This window comes from Ursus arctos, unplaced genomic scaffold, assembly GCF_023065955.2.
Source record: "Ursus arctos isolate Adak ecotype North America unplaced genomic scaffold, UrsArc2.0 scaffold_17, whole genome shotgun sequence".
Lineage (NCBI taxonomy): Eukaryota > Metazoa > Chordata > Mammalia > Carnivora > Ursidae > Ursus > Ursus arctos.
Genome location: NW_026622841.1, coordinates 20,725,612 through 20,744,186, shown reverse-complemented (window position 1 = coordinate 20,744,186; position 18,575 = coordinate 20,725,612). Strand labels below are relative to the sequence as shown.

At 37.2% G+C, this 18,575-nt stretch overlaps 1 protein-coding gene across 1 annotated transcript in view; it reads left to right on the top strand.

The window, feature by feature from the left end:
* Window positions 1-18,575, top strand: part of DCC (DCC netrin 1 receptor) — a 697,032-nt gene that overhangs the window by 611,443 nt on the left and 67,014 nt on the right. The window contains exons 22-23 of the mRNA XM_048218577.2: window positions 6,636-6,701; window positions 18,063-18,225. Coding sequence (XP_048074534.1) covers window positions 6,636-6,701; window positions 18,063-18,225 — 229 coding nt within the window. The remainder of the gene's footprint in view (window positions 1-6,635; window positions 6,702-18,062; window positions 18,226-18,575) is intronic.

Here is an 18,575-nt window from a genome sequence, read left to right as displayed (position 1 = left end):
CCCAATACTTAGAACAATGGGTCCATTCAATACATTTGTTGGCTAGATGGATGGAGCATGAGCTGATACATGAATGAAAAATTGTGCTCCAACAGTGTCATTATTTATATATACTAGCAGCACAACCAGTGTGACCCTGACATTCTAGTGTTTTCCTACTGTAGTTGCAACTTCCTGACACACAGTCACTTGGAGAAGAAAGAGCTTTCATGCTGTTTTGTTACTTCTCCTTGCACTGTTTGGTAACTTCACTCAGACACAAGCATATTTCACACTGCCTTTGGGATAAGCTTGTGGACCATCCAGGTAGGGGAGATTTTCATGATCATTCAGTGGCTTTTGAGAACAGTTGTTCTTTTATAATCCATGAAAGATTCTTTCTCATCCTCCATGTTTTAGTCTGGTGAATGATCTAGCTCTTGGGAAGATCAAGTCATCCAAGAGAGTGCCCAAGTTTAGAGAAATAGGAGGGTTTTTAGATTTTGATAAAGAAAAGGCTGCATCTAAAAGTGATGTCTTAGACCCATATACTGGCCATTATTCCAGATATAGTATAGGCAAGAATGCATACAAGGAGAGAGGACAAAACTCCACAATCACCATATCATTGTTATTGTATATGTATTTTTTTTTCTTTTCATCTCATTGGCTGACATCTATCATCATGTTCAGGAATCCAGATACCAGTTAGTCTGGCATAGTGCTGCTTTACTCTGATGCTTGCAAAGGAAGAAGAAGGCAATGTTTGCAAGCTTTTTTCCGACCTTAGAACATTTCTCAGGTAGCTCTTCTTCACCTGTCAATTGCCACACTGCAAAAAACTTCAGGAAGTCAGGACCCAAAATCAAACTGAGATGTCAACCAAGAGCCAGGAATCAGGAGGTTCATTTATTGAAATCGTTTATGTCTACGATGACTATAATTTCCATTTTGCAGTGTCCTGATTAATACCTAGATCTAGGCAAAATTGACAATAGGACCCTCTTTCATTCTTAAAGTGGCCTGATATATCGTAACTATATGGTCACCCAACTCATGACGTTTGTAGGTAGAAAAATAATCTTAGATTTTAGATTGATTTCTCAGGATTTTAAAAATGAATTTGCTTTTCATTGTAGTCTCTTCTGTCCATATTTTATTGTGTAAAGTCAGAAGTTGGAACTCCAAAAAAAAAGTGCTTCTCATGGTCAAGGAAAAGATGGACAATCACATATCTTACATTGTGTCTAATTCAGAGTAGGTCACCAAATACATTCCCATTCTCTTGCCACAGGTGCCAAATATAAGATGTTTTGAAAAAGGAAGGCAGAAAGGATTTGTTGAGCACTGAGTCTCAATATGTGGCAGACACGTTAGCTTCTCTTACATATGAAGTAGTAGCATTCTAGTTTCTTTCAATCAATGAGCTTTCTTTCATGTTTACTTGAAAACAATGTGTTGAGGAAAGCTCATTAATTCTTTTCCATTAATATATGTTTGAAATATCCTAGGCATGAGTTATGATTTCCCTCCCTGGCTTTTAGATATCCTGATGCCTTTGTTCAAAGTCAGCAGTTTTATCAACTGCATGATGAATTGATCTCTTAGACACTTTTCCAGCCTCTGAAAAATCATCTGCTTCAAGATAGATCTCCATATGATCTGTGTATTAGACTGTAAAACTGTATTCAGGTGTTATTAATAGATATCCTTTATCCAGTAGTACACAGGACACAAAATCAATTCAATTTCCATCATTATCACCAGAATTATTTTCAGAGAACTAATTCTAAGATCAAGAAGATACCTCAGTGCTCTGCATCCTTGGGAGAATGTCTAGCGAACATTTGTTAGATGACCAATCTGTTCATTCGATTTAGATTATGGACCATATGTTTTTCTCAGGATTGATTGTGTCGGTACCCTTCTGGAGGATCCTCTCCTAGCCCCACTCAGGGAAGGTAGATTAAGGAATATTTCAGAACTACCACTTCCAGTTTTCTCCATGTCCTCCGCACATTGATTTTCCATTAAGTCCTCCCTGAATTTGTAAACATCTACTCAGAAAAACCAGACTGTAGAAATCCCAATTGAATTCATCTTTGCTAGGTGCTGATAAATTTTTTTTATCATGGGAAATATTCTCCATCTGCCCATGATTGTTAAAAGTAGGGACTTAATGTAAACAATAATGTTTCATTTTACACAAACACACACACAGACACACAACACAATAAAAATATAAATCAATATTTTAAGGGATATGTAGGAACAAGAACATAGAAAATAACTTATATAAGAGTTATGACTTAAACTCTTGTTCACATTAATAATATATCATTGAGCATTGTAACTCACATTAGTCATCAAGCCCTGAGAACACTGTATACATGTCACTTTGGTAAACACCAAGGAGTATCACAATAAGCACATTTCCTACAGGAAGTCGTATTACCTCTGCCCACTTTTCCCCTGAATCCAGAGAGCAAATGGCAGGGAAATCATGGAGATTTTTTAACTTGTGCCCAAGGAAGCGTATGTCTCTTGCCAAAATAAAAAACAAACAAACAAAAAAAGATGAAAAGAAGTCTTCTACTGAGATCTATCCTTTATCCTTAAAGAAAATATAAAAGTTTACTCTTTAAATGACTTTATACTTTATAATACTATAAAAATGCAGATCAAGAGGAGGGACATGAAATTTCTGGTGTGGACTCACCTAATACGTACCTATATAAAATAAATTTAGAAATATATAAATAATTTTAATAACTCTTAAAATAGTTATACACTTCCTCTTTTCAAAGTTAACCATTTGTTTTATTGTTCTTTCAGAACGTACCATTTCCTGGTTTCAAAACCTAAGGAAAAGTAGAAAACATCTGTTTTAATTATCAAAAATTTCTTGAAGAAGTGATTTTTGGTAGAAATTATCTGGATAAAATACCTAGTTGGTTATATGATATATGAATTCATTACTCTTTAGCATCTTGATTCCTTTCCTCACCCTCCTTTCCATTACTAAGAAAATATGGGTACAGAATAACACAAGAATTCTTCAGATTCTTCAGAATATAATATTTTATTCTTAAAGTACATTCTGATTACTGTCACATAAAGTCATGATACTAATTCTATAAAAAAGAAAAAAAAAGAAAATCTGCCCGTTTCCAATTTTTTGAACCATATTGAGCTTTATTTGAATACAAAAAAGTCAGTATACATTAAAATATTACATTATTTCTAGAAATGTTATATATAAATTTCATATACCTATTGGGAATTTTTAATTTTGAAAAATGTTAGAGATTTAATGCAGTATGCAAAAAAAATCAGGAGTTTTAACCTAATATAGCTGTAGAACACATAAGACTGAAAATAATACATTATTTTCATTTGCATGTAGTTCTTTCAACAAGACTAGACAAATAAAAAAAAATTTGTTATTAAACCTAATAGTGATTTTTATAGTAAAAGAAGGGTTAAGTTGTTCTTAAATCTTTGAAGTCAGCACAAATTAAAAACCATCTGCAGCTGGTGTTTAGATCCTATATAGGATTGGGATACAGTGAACCAACTCGATCTGTCATGGCAGGATCCTCCCTTAATACATGTTTTTATATTATCACTTCCCTGAGGATCTAAGACTGTGCCTTGCATTTAGCAGGCCCTTAATAAATTCTGAATGAATTATTGCCAGTTTTATGCTCCACTAATAAAACAAAGACCTCTGGGATCAGACAGTACTTTATACTTTTGCGTCAACTGACTTTCCATCTTGCAGAATCGCGTTCATCTTCTGTTTCCCTAGATCAATGCTTATGAAATTAACCAAGTTAACTAAACACACTCAGTGTTTGATCCACATCAAAAAGCCCTTAAAAAGGGCTTTTGAAGTACACTGACACTCAGTGTCCTCTTTGGTCTTCAGTGTCCCCTCATTTGACAACTTTGTGGTTCTTGACTTGGAGCAATGGGAGGGTCTTTTTTTGGTTTGTGTTAGCTTATTATTTTCCCCACAAAGGAAGCCTTTCTGGAAGTTAAAACACATATTTTAGAGAATAGAAACATACTAGCACACAGTTAAAATTTTATTCTCACGTCTTTAGATGAAGAGATCCCCGGTCTCACCAATACCCCAGAAATGAGTTTTGTGTTTCCTTACTGAAGTGGTTCAAGGACTCTAAATTACCATAAATCCAATCTTGCTTGCTGATGATATCAAGTTTCTTTAAAGTACTTTTGTTGGGTTGTGTTAAGAGTTACTTAATTTTCTTTTGTGGTATCAATCTAATTATAACCAACAAAAAGTTAAGCAGTGTCAATACACTAGATTGCGTGGGTAGAATGCTCACGTTTTAGGCTGCCCTCTGTTATGTAGAAAGCATTTCTAGAATACCTTTATCTGACATAGAGCTCTAACCATATGATACTTGATTTTCTCCTACCTATTGAAATTCACAGTGTAATCAATAGCCTCGCTAAATCCAGGGGGTGCTCTACCCATAGAGCTTTATGTCTGAGTAATATATGGATGTGTTTGTGGGCTTGTTTTTGCGTCTTCCCACAAACTAGCTGGGAGACGGAGAAACTTCATTAAAAAGACATTTGTCAGGATGCTAGAGGAAAAGGAAAATCCTCCATAGACTATTTACCTAATTTCCAGCCAATACAGGATTACTCCCACCAGGAATCATTTATTGCTTTACTGGCCTAAGTGATGGGACTGTTAGCATCTCTTTTGGCTGACTGCCTTGGAATCGAGTTGCTTTCAGATGGGAGAAAAGCTATCTTAATATTCATACAGAACTTCCGTCTCACTTCATTTCTTCTAACATTGATCTTACACTGTCCCGTGGGCAAAGCATATCCTCTGTTCGTTGAAACCCCAAATGTGTCAGAGTCACACAAACAAGGTATTTGGGAAAAGGCTTGTCCACATTTTAGTCAGCCCACCAAAATATTCACATTTGCTGCTTATTTCATTTGCTTCTCTCCTGCCTTTCCCCAGGGGAGCCTTCATCCTAATTCCTGCCTTATATAGACTCACAGTCACTGGCCAGCAGATTTTAAATTTACCCATTTATGCTGAAAACAGAAGATGATGTGATTGGATTAATGTATGCATTGCTTGTTGGAAGCTTGACATCCTAACTTCAGCTCTGGCTTGATAGGAAAAGAATTTCTAAAATTCCGAATGTATGGTCTGTTAACAAGATTGAAGTTGTTCCCTCATAACTGTTTTGCAAATAAAACGATGAGATCTTGGGAAAGCATTAGCAAGAGGAGTGTTCCGGGAGGCCAAAGAGTATCACAAGAGCAGGACTTGAAAGTCTTAAAGAAGAAGAAAACTAGGGGCGCCTGGGCGGTGCAGTTGATTAAGCATCTGACTCTTGGTTTTGGCTCAGGTCTTGATCTCAGGGTCCTGGGTCTGACTCTTGGTTTCGGCTCAGGTCATGATTTCAGGGTCCTCAGATCAAGCCCCGCCTCAGACTCCATGCTCATTGCGGAGTCTGCTTGAGATTTGCTCTCTCCCTCTGCTCCTCCCACTTATACTCTGTCTCAAATAAATGAAAATCTTAAAAAAAAAAAAAAAGAAGAAGAAGAAGAAGAAAAATAAAACTATGCCTGTGAGCAGACGACCTATGTTATTGTGGCTGACTGGTCAGTCGCCTTCCTCTACATTGTCCGCTGATTGTAACTGCTCTCAGAAATAACTCTCTGAAGTGAATAAACGGATTATTAGCTGTATTCTTGTATGTGCTTGCATATAAATTCAACTCCCAAATGTGTTCCTATAAATTGTCAACCTAATAGATATTCTAGAATTCAAAATCTAATAAAATAATTACAGGTCTACAAGTGTGCCAATAGAAAAAGGTATTACCTGCGGTGAAATACCATTAATTAAATTTGGATGATGGTACAATTCTGGTTATTTCCTGGCTCAATCCTCTTAAATACTGCTTTCACAACTGTTGCACACCTACTGGAAAGCAGTGTTTGCAATAATGTGATATGAAAGAAGCCTTCTTCCTTCCCTGCTGTGTTTGTAAGAAATATTCAGAACAGGTGTATGTGAGGTTCCCTATCTAATACCTCATTCCCAGGCACCTATTTGGCACAGATCACAAGGACTGCTCAAAACCCATTTATAAGACAAAATGTGCTGCTGTCCCCTTGTAGATTAATACTGCTAATTTGCCACAAAGTCATGTCAGATGGATGGACCTCTTGCAGCATGGAAGTCGGGGGCTCTACCTCTCTAGGAGCCATGACCAGCACCCTTTCTGTTCTGAGATGTTCAGGAAAGCAACATTGAGACTCCTACCCCTACTTCTGGGGACACTTTTTGCAAGAAGATTGGAAGAAAAAAAAAAGAGGAGCGGGGATGACTTTTCAGAGAGGAATTGAATTTAGCTTAAATTTTAACTTTAAAAGAGTCTCTATTCGTGACAGATTTTCTTACACATAGAAAATAACATTTTCTCAGAAAGTATACTGGAATTAATATTCTCAGCCTTTCTCTGAGGTGGCCAAAACACCTTGTTCAATTGTTTGTGTGTTTTAAAATATTTATTATTTCTGTCTGTTCTCTTTCATTGTGCTTTCATGCTCTCTATCCACTAACATTCTTATGTTTTTCCCACGAACAGGTCGTCATGGAGATGGAGGTTATTGGCCAGTTGATACTAATTTGATTGATAGAAGCACTCTCAATGGTAAGTCTATCAATTAGGGTCTACTGGATTCGTTATATTCATTAAATGGTTAATTCCAGAGTGTCTGAGGCAATTTTTTTTTTTATTTACTGAAAGTGTTAAGAACCCCAGACCTAGGGTTTTAGTGGGGATAATAGAAATATGAAGTTATTAGCAAACCTGTAGCATATTCTACCAGCAGACAATGCCAATGACAGTCAACAAGAGCACAAAAAGAGTCAGAAAAATTTAGAAAAATCACTTCTAATAAATGATGCAGGGTTTTAACAATATAATATCTAGATTTTTAAGTGTTATATGTATTTAAAATGTTTCCAAAAATTTATTATTATTAGAGAGAGGCGATATCTAAGGTAGTTTGAACTAAACCCCCTCAGTTTCCTAAAATTAAAGTCCCTGGGACCTTTTGCATGGAGAGTTTACTCTTCAAAATCCTCTAGCACCTTATTGCTAATTTTTCTTCCCACTCTCAAGGTTAAACATTTATTTCTGCTCATTCTAATGGCTCATTCACATGCTTCGGGGTTAACCAGACAGAGGTAATATCTGAACTGCACAGAAGAAGCAGATTGGTGTTGGAACTGGCTTTTAGGATCTTGTCCTCAGTTTTGCTGAAGTGGAAACTGCGGGAGAATGGAATAACACTAGCCAAACTCCCAAGAGACTGATGTATATATGCTAAGTTCCTTTTATAGTTTTTTTAAAAATTGTTCCAGTTGCAGTTGTTTGGTTTGGTTTACTATAAATACATTTAATAGATTCAAAATACAAATATGAATGCTTGTGTACCCATCAGCAAGGTTAAGATATAAAATATTCAATACACAATGGAAATCTCTTATATGTCTCTGACTTACCACCCGCTCACCACCATTTCCTCCATTCCTCATTGATGTAACCATTCTCCCAAATGTGGTGTTTACTGTATAGATATATATCCTTAAAAGTTGTATTATTATACATGTTTATCACTTTATAGAAATGGCATCATACTGTATCTTGTTGCAACTTGCATTCATCTTTAATTTTGTTTTTAAGATTTATCCATGTATTTACAAATACCTCTCCTTCATTTATCTTTACTGCTGTATAGTATTTTATTTTATGAAAATAACACAATATGTGTATATAACTGTTTTGGCAGGTTTCCATGAGAAATTTGGTTACTAATTAGATAAATATTCATTTAGGTGACCTCCTATTAAAAAATCCATATGGGAGGGGCGCCTGGGTGGCACAGCGGTTAAGCGTCTGCCTTCGGCTCAGGGCGTGATCCTGGCGTTGCGGGATCAAGCCCCACATCAGGCTCTTCCGCTATGAGCCTGCTTCTTCCTCTCCCACTCCCCCTGCTTGTGTTCCCTCTCTCGCTGGCTGTCTCTATCTCTGTCAAATAAATAAATAAAATCTTTAAAAAAAAAAATCCATATGGGAAGACAAAGTTGCAATCTAAAAATTCCTTGCTGAGTAAGAAATTGGAATAAGGGGGTGAATTACATGATTATTTCCTATTATAGGCTATGATAACCTAATGCATCTATTTTCTCAAAGAGGACATATGCGTCTGTGGAGTAGACCAGATGCTCCAGTTAAAGACTCAGTGTCCCCTCTCTGGCCAGTGGTGGACTCAGGAACATATTTTTACCTCTCCACTCTTCTTTTGTAATTGCCAGGCATACCCTCCTCTGCTAATAATGTATTTACTTAACCAGACAAGTATAATTTCTTACATTTAAACTTCCTCAATATATTCCAATCAGACCTGTCTAAGGTTATATCCAGAATGCTCTTTTCAGATTGCTACAATCCTCACCACTTCCTATTGTCATGTGCACAGATCCTCTTCCCTCATTAAGTAACATTATCTCCTATAGGTATTTGAGGTTTAGACACCTGCTATAGCTAGTACCTGGCTCTGGTAGTTTCTAGGCTCTCATACACTCAAGGGACACTTTAGGGAGCTCACAGCATCCAGATGAGAGGAGGGATGTGTTGGGACTGAAAACAGACCAAGGGTGTGCTCTTTAAATAGGTTTAGATAATGGTGGTTCCCTTCCCAAAACTGTGCAGGTTTTATCAACTCATTCTTTTGCTTCAAATTTTATCTTAACTCTCAACAATATGCCAAACACATTTCATGCATTCAAGCAGCCAGTTAAGAAATGCTACTAAGCCCTCACTGCGTGCAGGGAGCTTGCTATAAGCTATGCCCACAGATTGAAAACTAGACCCCCACAGGAGCAACAAACGAAGAGGGAGAATTACCCAGGTGGGCAAGGCAGAGAAATACACTCCAGGAAGATGAAACAGAGTGGGACAAATCCCGGGGATGTGAGGGGGAGGGTAAAAGAAGGTCATTGTTGAAGCTGGGTGGGGAAACAACATTACAGCGTCTTTTGCCCTGAGTTAGAGAGCTTCTAGGTTTAGAGTCCATGCCAGGAATGAACGTCATCTCCTTTAGAATCATCCTGCAGGGCTGATTTTCAGATGCTGTTCTACAGAGAGTTTCAAATTGGAATTCATCCACAGCTAAGGGCATGACTATCTATATTGGCACAGAGTGCCAGGAAATTAAGAGAGAGTCAGAATGGATAATTGAGAAGGAACAATTGTCCCTTCACCATTCCTACCCTCTACTAAGCGGTGGTTATGCATGTTAAAGGTGGAGCAGGCATAAGCCACAGACATAGAACAAAGTATTCTCTTAAACTGCGCATCCTACAGAGCTCTCATTTTGGATAGAATTACCAAATTCAGCAACTCAAAATAGAGGAGGCCCAGTAGAATGTGAATCATTTTGAATTGCCTCTAAAGATGAGATAAAGGAAAATATTGCAAAGAATTTCTATTTCAATGTACATATGCATCTCAGGCTACATATGTATAGGCAACTGGAAATACTTGAAATTTAACTGAGCCTCCTGTTTTTTTAATTACTAAATCTAGCAGTCCTAATTTGGATCAAGTTTAAAAGTTGGGTATTAAGTATCTGAACTTGTCCTTCAAAACAAAGAAAAGAAACCCCATACCAAATTGGACACTAACAGGTAAGTCAACCAGAACTTTACACAGGACTCAGACCTCAGATGGGGAGAATGACAGTGACAGTAACTGAGGGAAATGTAGGTCATTGTATTTTTTTTTTACCGTTGAAGATTCCTCATGAGAAAGATAATTGTAGTTTGATTGAGTAAAGTAGAGGAATGGCAGCCAGTGACTTTGAACTGGTTTAGATAGATTATTGTCATCACTCCTTTTCACTTTTCTGCATCACTTAATGACGTTTTAGGAATAATGTTAAATGAATGAGATGAACAAAGCACTTGAATCATTTCTAGAATCCTTACTGGAATAACGAATTATTACAGGCTACTTGACTAATTAAGGTGAATTGGTAACTTCCGAGAGACATGGACAGTGGAGAGCAAACTCAATCTGTTTCCCATTCTATTTTGCTAACCAGTAAATGATGGTAAATATGTAATTTAACTTTAGCTTGGTTTATTACAAGCCAATCAGCTAAGGCATCTTGAAAAACCCTACCTTCCTAACTAAAGTTCTGCTAATGTCTTAAGCCTTAAGAAGGGGGTATAATTTCCAAATCGATGTATAAATAAAGCCTTGACTGATACAACTCCAACCACTCCTGATCTACGCTGCATCAACAAAAGCATTTTAAAATCTGGGTTTTTGAACCTTATAACCATGGAAAATTTCATACATCTCTTAGAGTGACAGAATTATAAAGTCTTCCTATCTCTACCTCCTACACTTCCTGAATTCATCCTTCAAAGAATTACAATAGAATAATGGCTTATTGTCAGTATGCTCAAGCTGGTTGCAAATAAATTTAGAACTCACTAATCACTTACTCTCTCTTACAGGATGCCACTCTTTTAAAAATACACTCTTGGAATTCAAATAAAGAAAAACAAAGCTATAGTTCATGTTTACTCTTGTAGTTGGAAGCCCTTAATTAAATTGAGGAAACTGAAGAGGCATACTAAATTATTTTCTGATGGCAGGTAGAATCAAAGCTAATATGTACTGATATGCTAGTATTTTACTTTCATGGTGCATTCAATTTTATGGTCCACATTCTTAAAGCAGGAAAATCTTCAACTTTTGAAAATGTGATTTTAGAGCTTATGTTTGTATGAATAAGAACAACAGTGACAATTACTTCCATCCTGCTTTTCTCATTGTGGAAGATAAATCACCAATTTCTTTTTGTCGGTGGTTCTTCCTACCATTTGTGAAATTAGTAATTTTGGCTAAGAGATCTACGATCCCTCCAAAGACGTTGCCATATTGATCTCAACCTTTAAAAACCAATTAAGTTTGAAAGGTATTGATGCTTTGGTGAAATATTATTGAAAAGTGAATATCATTAATTTTTTAAATATTCAAACTCATATTGGGTGTTCTGTAAAACATGACTTACACTTTGTGTTTAGGAGAAAAGACCATGATTTGCCCCCTACTTTTGAAAAATTTTGTTTTATTATTTTCAGAATTCAATAACATTTTATTCAATAACACTTTAATCCAAATAAAGTCTGCATTAAAACTCTTCCATATTTGCATGAAATGATCATTCTAAGGTTGGTGAGCCATTATAAAATATTGAACAGACACCTTAATGTCAGGAGAAAAGTCCAGAAATAAAACTTTATGTTGTTTCCCTGATAGAAAGTAATTGGAGTGGTCCAGGGTCTCAAGTTCTAGTCTACAAGAGGCTCTGCCTACCTACCATCCAACCATTATCTATGGCAAATTATTTTAAAGATTCCGGATTAATCACAAACCCCAGGTTCTAGAAGACTTTGCCAGGAATTAGTACTGTATGAATCAAGTCACTTAAAGCCTTGGGATCTCAGTTTTTCATCTGAACATAGAAAGTATTAAGCTATATCAGGGTTTCTCAACCTCAGAACTACTGCCATTTGAGGCTGGATAATTCTTTGTTGTGGGTCCCGTCCTATGCAATGTAGAATCCCTGGCCTTTACACACTAGATGCCAGGAGTATTTCCCTTCTACCCTGTTGTAACAACCAAAAATATCTCTATACTTTGCCAGATTTCCCCTTGGGGAGCAAAATCTCCCCAGTTAAAAACCACTGATCTAGATCACCATCCCCCAAAGGTTGTTCCAAGGTAAATGGGCCCATGAGAAGCTCTGAGGGGAAAAAAGGAAGTGTTCTTTTGTCAAATAAGTATTGGGAACCTTGTTGGGCCACTCGTGTCTCTTTTGTCAGATCCTCCCCTTCTACTTGAATACTAGAAGTATTAGTCTTGAAAAAGCATCTCTGCTGACTCTCTCCTCTTGACTCGGTGACCTCACTCACTCCCATCTATGTGCCAACTCCCAAATGTATATTTCTAACACAGACCTTCTGGCTGCCTCTTTATAATTTATCATAAGATCTCAACCCTAACGTAGTCAAGACTGAACTCCTGTTCTTCCCTCGCTCATCTTTCATCTTCTCCCTCACCGCAGACATAGAGCTACGGCTTAAGTCTGAACCTGACACTTCCTTTCTTTTCCTCCCCCACATGCAGTCTGCTTTGCTCATTTCCTTTCAGACTGTGTGTCTGTCTACTTTGCTTGACTGCCATCGCCACCAACTCCGTTGAAGGTATCACTGTCTCTCACCTGGAGAACGTTAACATCCTCTTGGCCGGTCTCTCCACTTCCACCATCAACTCCCTTCTTCCAGAAAGCCCTTAAATACTCCGTGATTGTTCTGAGGATAACTGAGTGTGATCTACAAGGCTCTTGAAGGAACTGGGTCTTGTTTCTCTTTCCAGCCTCATTTTGTGCCAGTTCTCTTTTGCTCCCAGTGCTCCAGACGCATAACCTGCTCTCAGTTCCCCTGTAAAGAACCAGGAGCTAACTCCAAGGGTACTCCATGATTCTGCCTAAATGTTACTTCTGAGGTCTTTCATTATGACCTTCCTCCTCCTCCAATGTGATGTTATGTTTTCATATTACATCTTTCCTTTGAACCCTACTGTTTTTTAAAATAACAATTGTAGTTGTAATTTCATATGTATTTACTTCATGATTTGTTTAATATGTCTTTTCCAGTAAATTGTAATCTCCATGATGTCGACAATCATGCCTCTTTTTTGAGAGGCGTGTGGGGGGTGGGAGCAATCACAATATTCTAATTTGATACTTACCTAGTTGTATCCCTTGGATGAGACAAACCTAGGATCCTCCTACTCTGCTGCCATCCCATAATATTCTAATTTGGAAACTGTTATCAAACCACAGAATATACAAGAAGACAATGATGTGCAAATTATTATGAAACAATGTAAGTGTGGCCCTATAAATACTTTCTAATGGTTCCATAGCCTGGCTATTGCTCCCTCTCTGCTCTTCCAGAAAAACAGCTCAGAAGTGGAGCTTTCACAACTCCCTTCTAACAGTTATGGGTTGATCCCAGGTGAGAAGTAACCTGACATTCTACTCAGGTCACAATGATCCAGACAAGGTACATGTTTTAGGTTTGGAAGAGATAGGCCATTTAATATATATTGATTTTTTCCCTTCTCTGGTTTAACCAGTTGGGCAGACTTATGGCTACATCACAACTGTATGTGCCTCTTATAGTTTCCTTTCTGCCTGCTTGAATCCTTTCATGAATTCTCTCCCCCTACCCTCCCCCCAGCTTAACTGAGGTATAATAGACGTATAACATTGCGTGAGTTTAAGGTATGCAATGGGTTAATTTGATACACTATATATCTCAAAACAATCACCACCATAGAATTAGCTGACACCCCCCTCACATCACATAATTACTATTTATTTTTTGTAATAAGAAAATTCAATATCTACACTCTGAGCAACTTTCAAGTATATAGTACAGTATTAACTATAATCACCATGATGTATATTGTAACCCCAGAATTTATTCTTCTGGTAACTGGAAATTTATACCCTTTGGCCAGTATCTCCTCATTTCCCCCAACACCCACTCTTGATAGCCACCATTTTTCTGTCTGTTTCTATGAGTTCACCTTTTTCAGATTCCAGATACAAGTGATATTATAGAGTATTTGTCTTTCTCTGTCTGATTCATTTCATTAGCATAGGGCCCTCAAAGTCCATCCATGTTTTGATCACAGCATCACATCCCCAGCACCTACCTGGATCTTCAATACATTTTTCTGGAATAATTCAATATATTCTTTACCATCCCTGCCCTATCTCTCCTGGCAATTCACGGCTCACATTAGCATGTTCAAAATTCTGAGATTTGAGAAAAGAAATATGTTTTCCAACTTAATTGACCAAGGAACTTCCTCCCCACCCCATAATGCTGATTAATATTTCATTTAAGGGAGCATTGGGCTAGATTATCTGTGAAATTTCTTCCAGCTGATTGACTATATAGCACCTTATTTCAGCAGGAAATGCTTTGAAATATTCAATGCCATAGGAATTTCTGTTCAAATTCAAAGACCTGTAAAATTATTGAGACATATGTTGAGCTCAAAGTGTTCTAATAACAAAACTGTTATCAGGGAAGACTGCAATTGTAGGAAAGAAGTCCAGTCCCTGAGCAATCATTGGATTTGTTCTCTCCCAAGTACTATAAAAATTAAAGACATTATTATTTCACAAAACCAATTTTCCAATCATTCCTAAGACTTTAGGCCCATCAGATTATGAAATATATATTTGTTTTTATTGAATTTAGTAGAGAAAGGATGAAACCTTTTATGGTAATCGAACATCATGAAAATAAAAAGTGGATGGAATGCCCGTGTGACTTTGAAAAATTTGATTCTCTCTTTACCAATTTTAACGAAACACATGTAGGTCTTTGATTATTCAGATAATGGATACCCATGCTATTACGGTAACACCAAGAAAAGATGCATAAGACAGTGTATTTTTCTTTCATTTGGAAAAATCACATAGAATGAATTACATTAAATGACATCATAATGTCTATTGAGTGCCAGCTCTGTGCCAGGGCCTGTGGCCAGTGTGTTACATCCATTATCTCATGAAATAATCACAGTGTTCTGGAGGATATTTGCAAATCTCTGAACTACATCATGCAGCTTCCCCTCTGAAGCCTACAAGGTGGTAAGTGTCATCTGGCCTCTTCTGGAGTCAGGCTGTCTGTCATTCAGAACTCTTAACTGTAGAGGTCTAGGTTTGTGAGCTCTAATTTTTTTTTTTTTCCTAATTTGGAGGAGTCTTTTGATGGGTCCAGATACATGGTTGATGGCCATTACTTGCAGATTCTGCATTTGTAAATTTACCTACCGCTAAAATTTATTTTTAACCACCAAAATCAGTACCCGTGGAGCTTTTTTGGTCCTTTGTGGACATGTGCAGAGCAGGCAAAACTTTAAATAGCTCAATGCTCACAAACTCGGCCAAAATGGGACAAGGGGACCCTTTGCCTTATTGTTTCGGCTCTTGCAGTGTAAACAAGTGTCCTTTCGACAGTGTATTTAGTGCCAATTTTTCACATTTTTGTGGGTTTTCTGGTGGCAGATTCGGTGTTTAAAGTGGCCCTTAAATGTATGCAGAAGTGCTGCTTAGCATCCCTGCGTGCGAACGGCTGTGTGCCGCACCTTGTGGAGAGAATGTGTGTTAATTAAGCTTCACTCAAGCATGAGTTGTAATGTTGTTGACTGTGAGTTCAATGTTAATGAATGCACATTATATATTCAATAAAGTGTCTTTAAACAGAACCACACATAAAACAAGGCTATGTATTGACTGATAAAAATGTGGTAACCAGAGGCTCCCAGGAACCTAACACTGAATTGCCTCTAGAAGCAATACTTAGGATTCCTTAATTCAGTGTTTACAGCAACTTTATAGAACAAATTAGTACAAATAATGAGGGTCAACTACATCAAAAGATTCCATTCCACTTGACTTTCTGAACTGCCCATTTGATGGCAAATATTCTGATTATTCAGCCTTTGAATTGAGATTGGGAAATTAATGAAAGACCTTGAATACCAAGTTTTAAACTGATGGGAACTTTTATGAGGAAGTCATAAAGGCCTGGAATCAAAGATTTATAATGGGAGTCCTCATGATCCCTAACTCTCCAAGGCAAATGGCACCAATATAATCTCACTAATGCTCAATGGAGTCCAGAGTCATTACTTTCTGACTTGAAATGTGATGTTCTTCTGGGTGGAAAGGAAAAAAAAATGAGTAGAAATTTTAAAAATTCTAGTTTACAAGGTTTTAAAAATATTCATAAGGTGTATTGCTCTGTAGGAATCTAAGTTGGTCAGAAATGGTGAACTGTTAAATTTAAGTCATGCTAATAAAAATCTATGCTATCTACAACTGTCTTCATTGTAAGTTCTCACATAAAAGGTTAATTTATTCCAATCAATTAATTTATTAAGCACAGAAAGGGCATATTGAGATACTACTGTAAAATGACTTTTTAAACCGTAAGTAAAATCATGCTACAGAAAGTTCTGACCTTTCATTACTTGCCTCATTCCTTTGTAGTAAATGTAAAAATCACTTCAAGGAAATCTTATTTCTTTCACTTAGAAGCCGAATCTTTTAACAGAAAGTGCTATTTAAACACTTTGGATGGGTTCCTCCCCTGAGATTCAAGTTATATCAGAAGTGCTTAATATTTTTCCAATAATAATGACTCAGCAATAACTTAAATTTAGGTGACCATTGTTTCAAAAAAGCAATGATTCTTATTACTGTCAAAAGATAGTGTTTTGGTTTTGAAGCAAGAACTGAGTTCTCTAGTCATTTGTGAGAAGTTAATTTATTTTTCACATTGGGTATTATTTCTAACAATTTTGTAGTTTGGAAGTCTACACCGGAAGTATCCCAAATGGATTATTAATTTAGGCAATATTTTATTTGATGTTTCAGTAGTATAATGATATAAGCACTTACTCCCTGTCAGGTGCTAAGATGATTATTTTGTATGTATTTTCTCTATTTCTGACCATAGCTGTATATAATAAGTATTATTATTTCCATTTTATAGGCAAAGGCACTGAGGGTCCAACCTAAATATTTCACTCAGGAGGTATAGAAAGTTAATATAGCTTGTTAAAGAAACATTCAAACTTAGGTCTAGGAAAACATCCGAACTCATTGCTTTCTGCTACTTTTTAAATTAACTGATAAATAAAATAAGATAATGTTTACTTTTTAAAACAATGACTTTTAATGAATCACATAATGTATAGAACATAGTATTTCTAATTGATCACTGAGAGTTTAAAGAAAGCTATTTAAAGGGTCATTAGCCATTCTCCCTTACATAAGCAAACTATAAAAAATGTCTTATTAGTCTGTTATTTTCACCTAAATATGTCTACCCTGAGGTACTGTTACAACACAGGAGAGCATGTATATCGGGACTTTATGACACTTTCAAACCCAGTGATTGCCTTTTAAGTGGGATTCATACACTGTAAATAGGTTAAAATTAAATGTGTTTTGTAGGTATCTTCTTTTTTAAAAAAAAGGAAATAAATTGTGAGTGATTGGCATCAAATAGTTTGTCTTTCACACCATCTAATAAAAAAACATATTCTCATAAAGTACACCCTCCTGTGATTCTCATCACCCTGGAACATTCACAGTACAAAGTAGCCTTCTTCCTCTTTTCCCCACTTTCTACTCAATATGGTAGGTTAATTCTTTTCTAAAAACAGACTTAGCTATAATTCAGATACCATAAGTTCACCCTCTGAAAGTGCACCAAGTCAGTGGTCTTTAGTATATCCACAGGCTGTGCCACCAGCACCACTATCTAGTTCCAGAACATTTTCACCATCCGCAAGGGAAAACCTATACCCATTCGCAGTCCTTCCCCATTCACTCCTCCCATCCACTGGCAAACACTAATCTACTTCCTGTCTCTATAGATTTTCCTATTCTGGATATTTCACATAAGTGGCATCATACAATATAGCCCTTTTGTGTCTGGCTTCTTTCCCTTAGAATACCGTCTTTAAGGTACATGCATACTGCAGCGTGTCTCACGTATCAGTTCCTTATTATGGCTGGGTAATATTCCCTCGTATGGAACTACCACATTTTTGTTCATCCGTTCTTCAGTCAATGGATATTTGGGCTGTTTCCACTTTGGGCTGTTCCGAACCATGCTGCTGTGAATGTTTCTGTACAAGATTTTGTGTGGACATAGATTTCATTTATCTTAGGTAGATAAACTTCGATCTTTCCTCTCATTTTTCATTGCATTTTTCCCCAGCTTCAGGAATGCCCAGAACAATAGGAACTTCCACATCCTTAACAGCTTGATAAAGACCAAGCTGTCATATCTCCCTCAATCTGATCTGCATTTGCCTGTCTTTTCCCAGAGCCACCCATTGGCCAGATGCACCCCCCACACGGCAGCGTCACTCCTCAGAAGAACAGCAACCTGCTTGTGGTCCTTGTGACCACCGTTGGCGTCATCACAGTGCTGGTGGCAGTGATCGTGGCTGTGATTTGCACCCGGCGCTCTTCAGCCCAGCAGAGAAAGTAGGTAACAGCTGGTTCCTAAGAGGAGAGAGGTCGCTGTTTGACCTATCGCCTTCTCGAGTTATATTTTTGACAAGTCTCTTCCTGTGTTCTTTCATAAATCACCGCATTTCCTTTATCCTCCGACGTGAGCAAAACCTTGCTTTTTGTTGATTCCAGGCCCGTAACTTGAGTGAGTGAGGGCCAGACTTGCAGACTTAATAATAGAATCCACCTGGACACCCACTTGGAATTTCTGCTTGATTTTACTCCTCTGGGCCAGATTCTTCCTTTCAGGTGAGGGCAGGTGTTCCTTTAGCAACATTTAGAGAATGGACTTCATCAGGTTCCAATTCATGGCCCTCTGAACA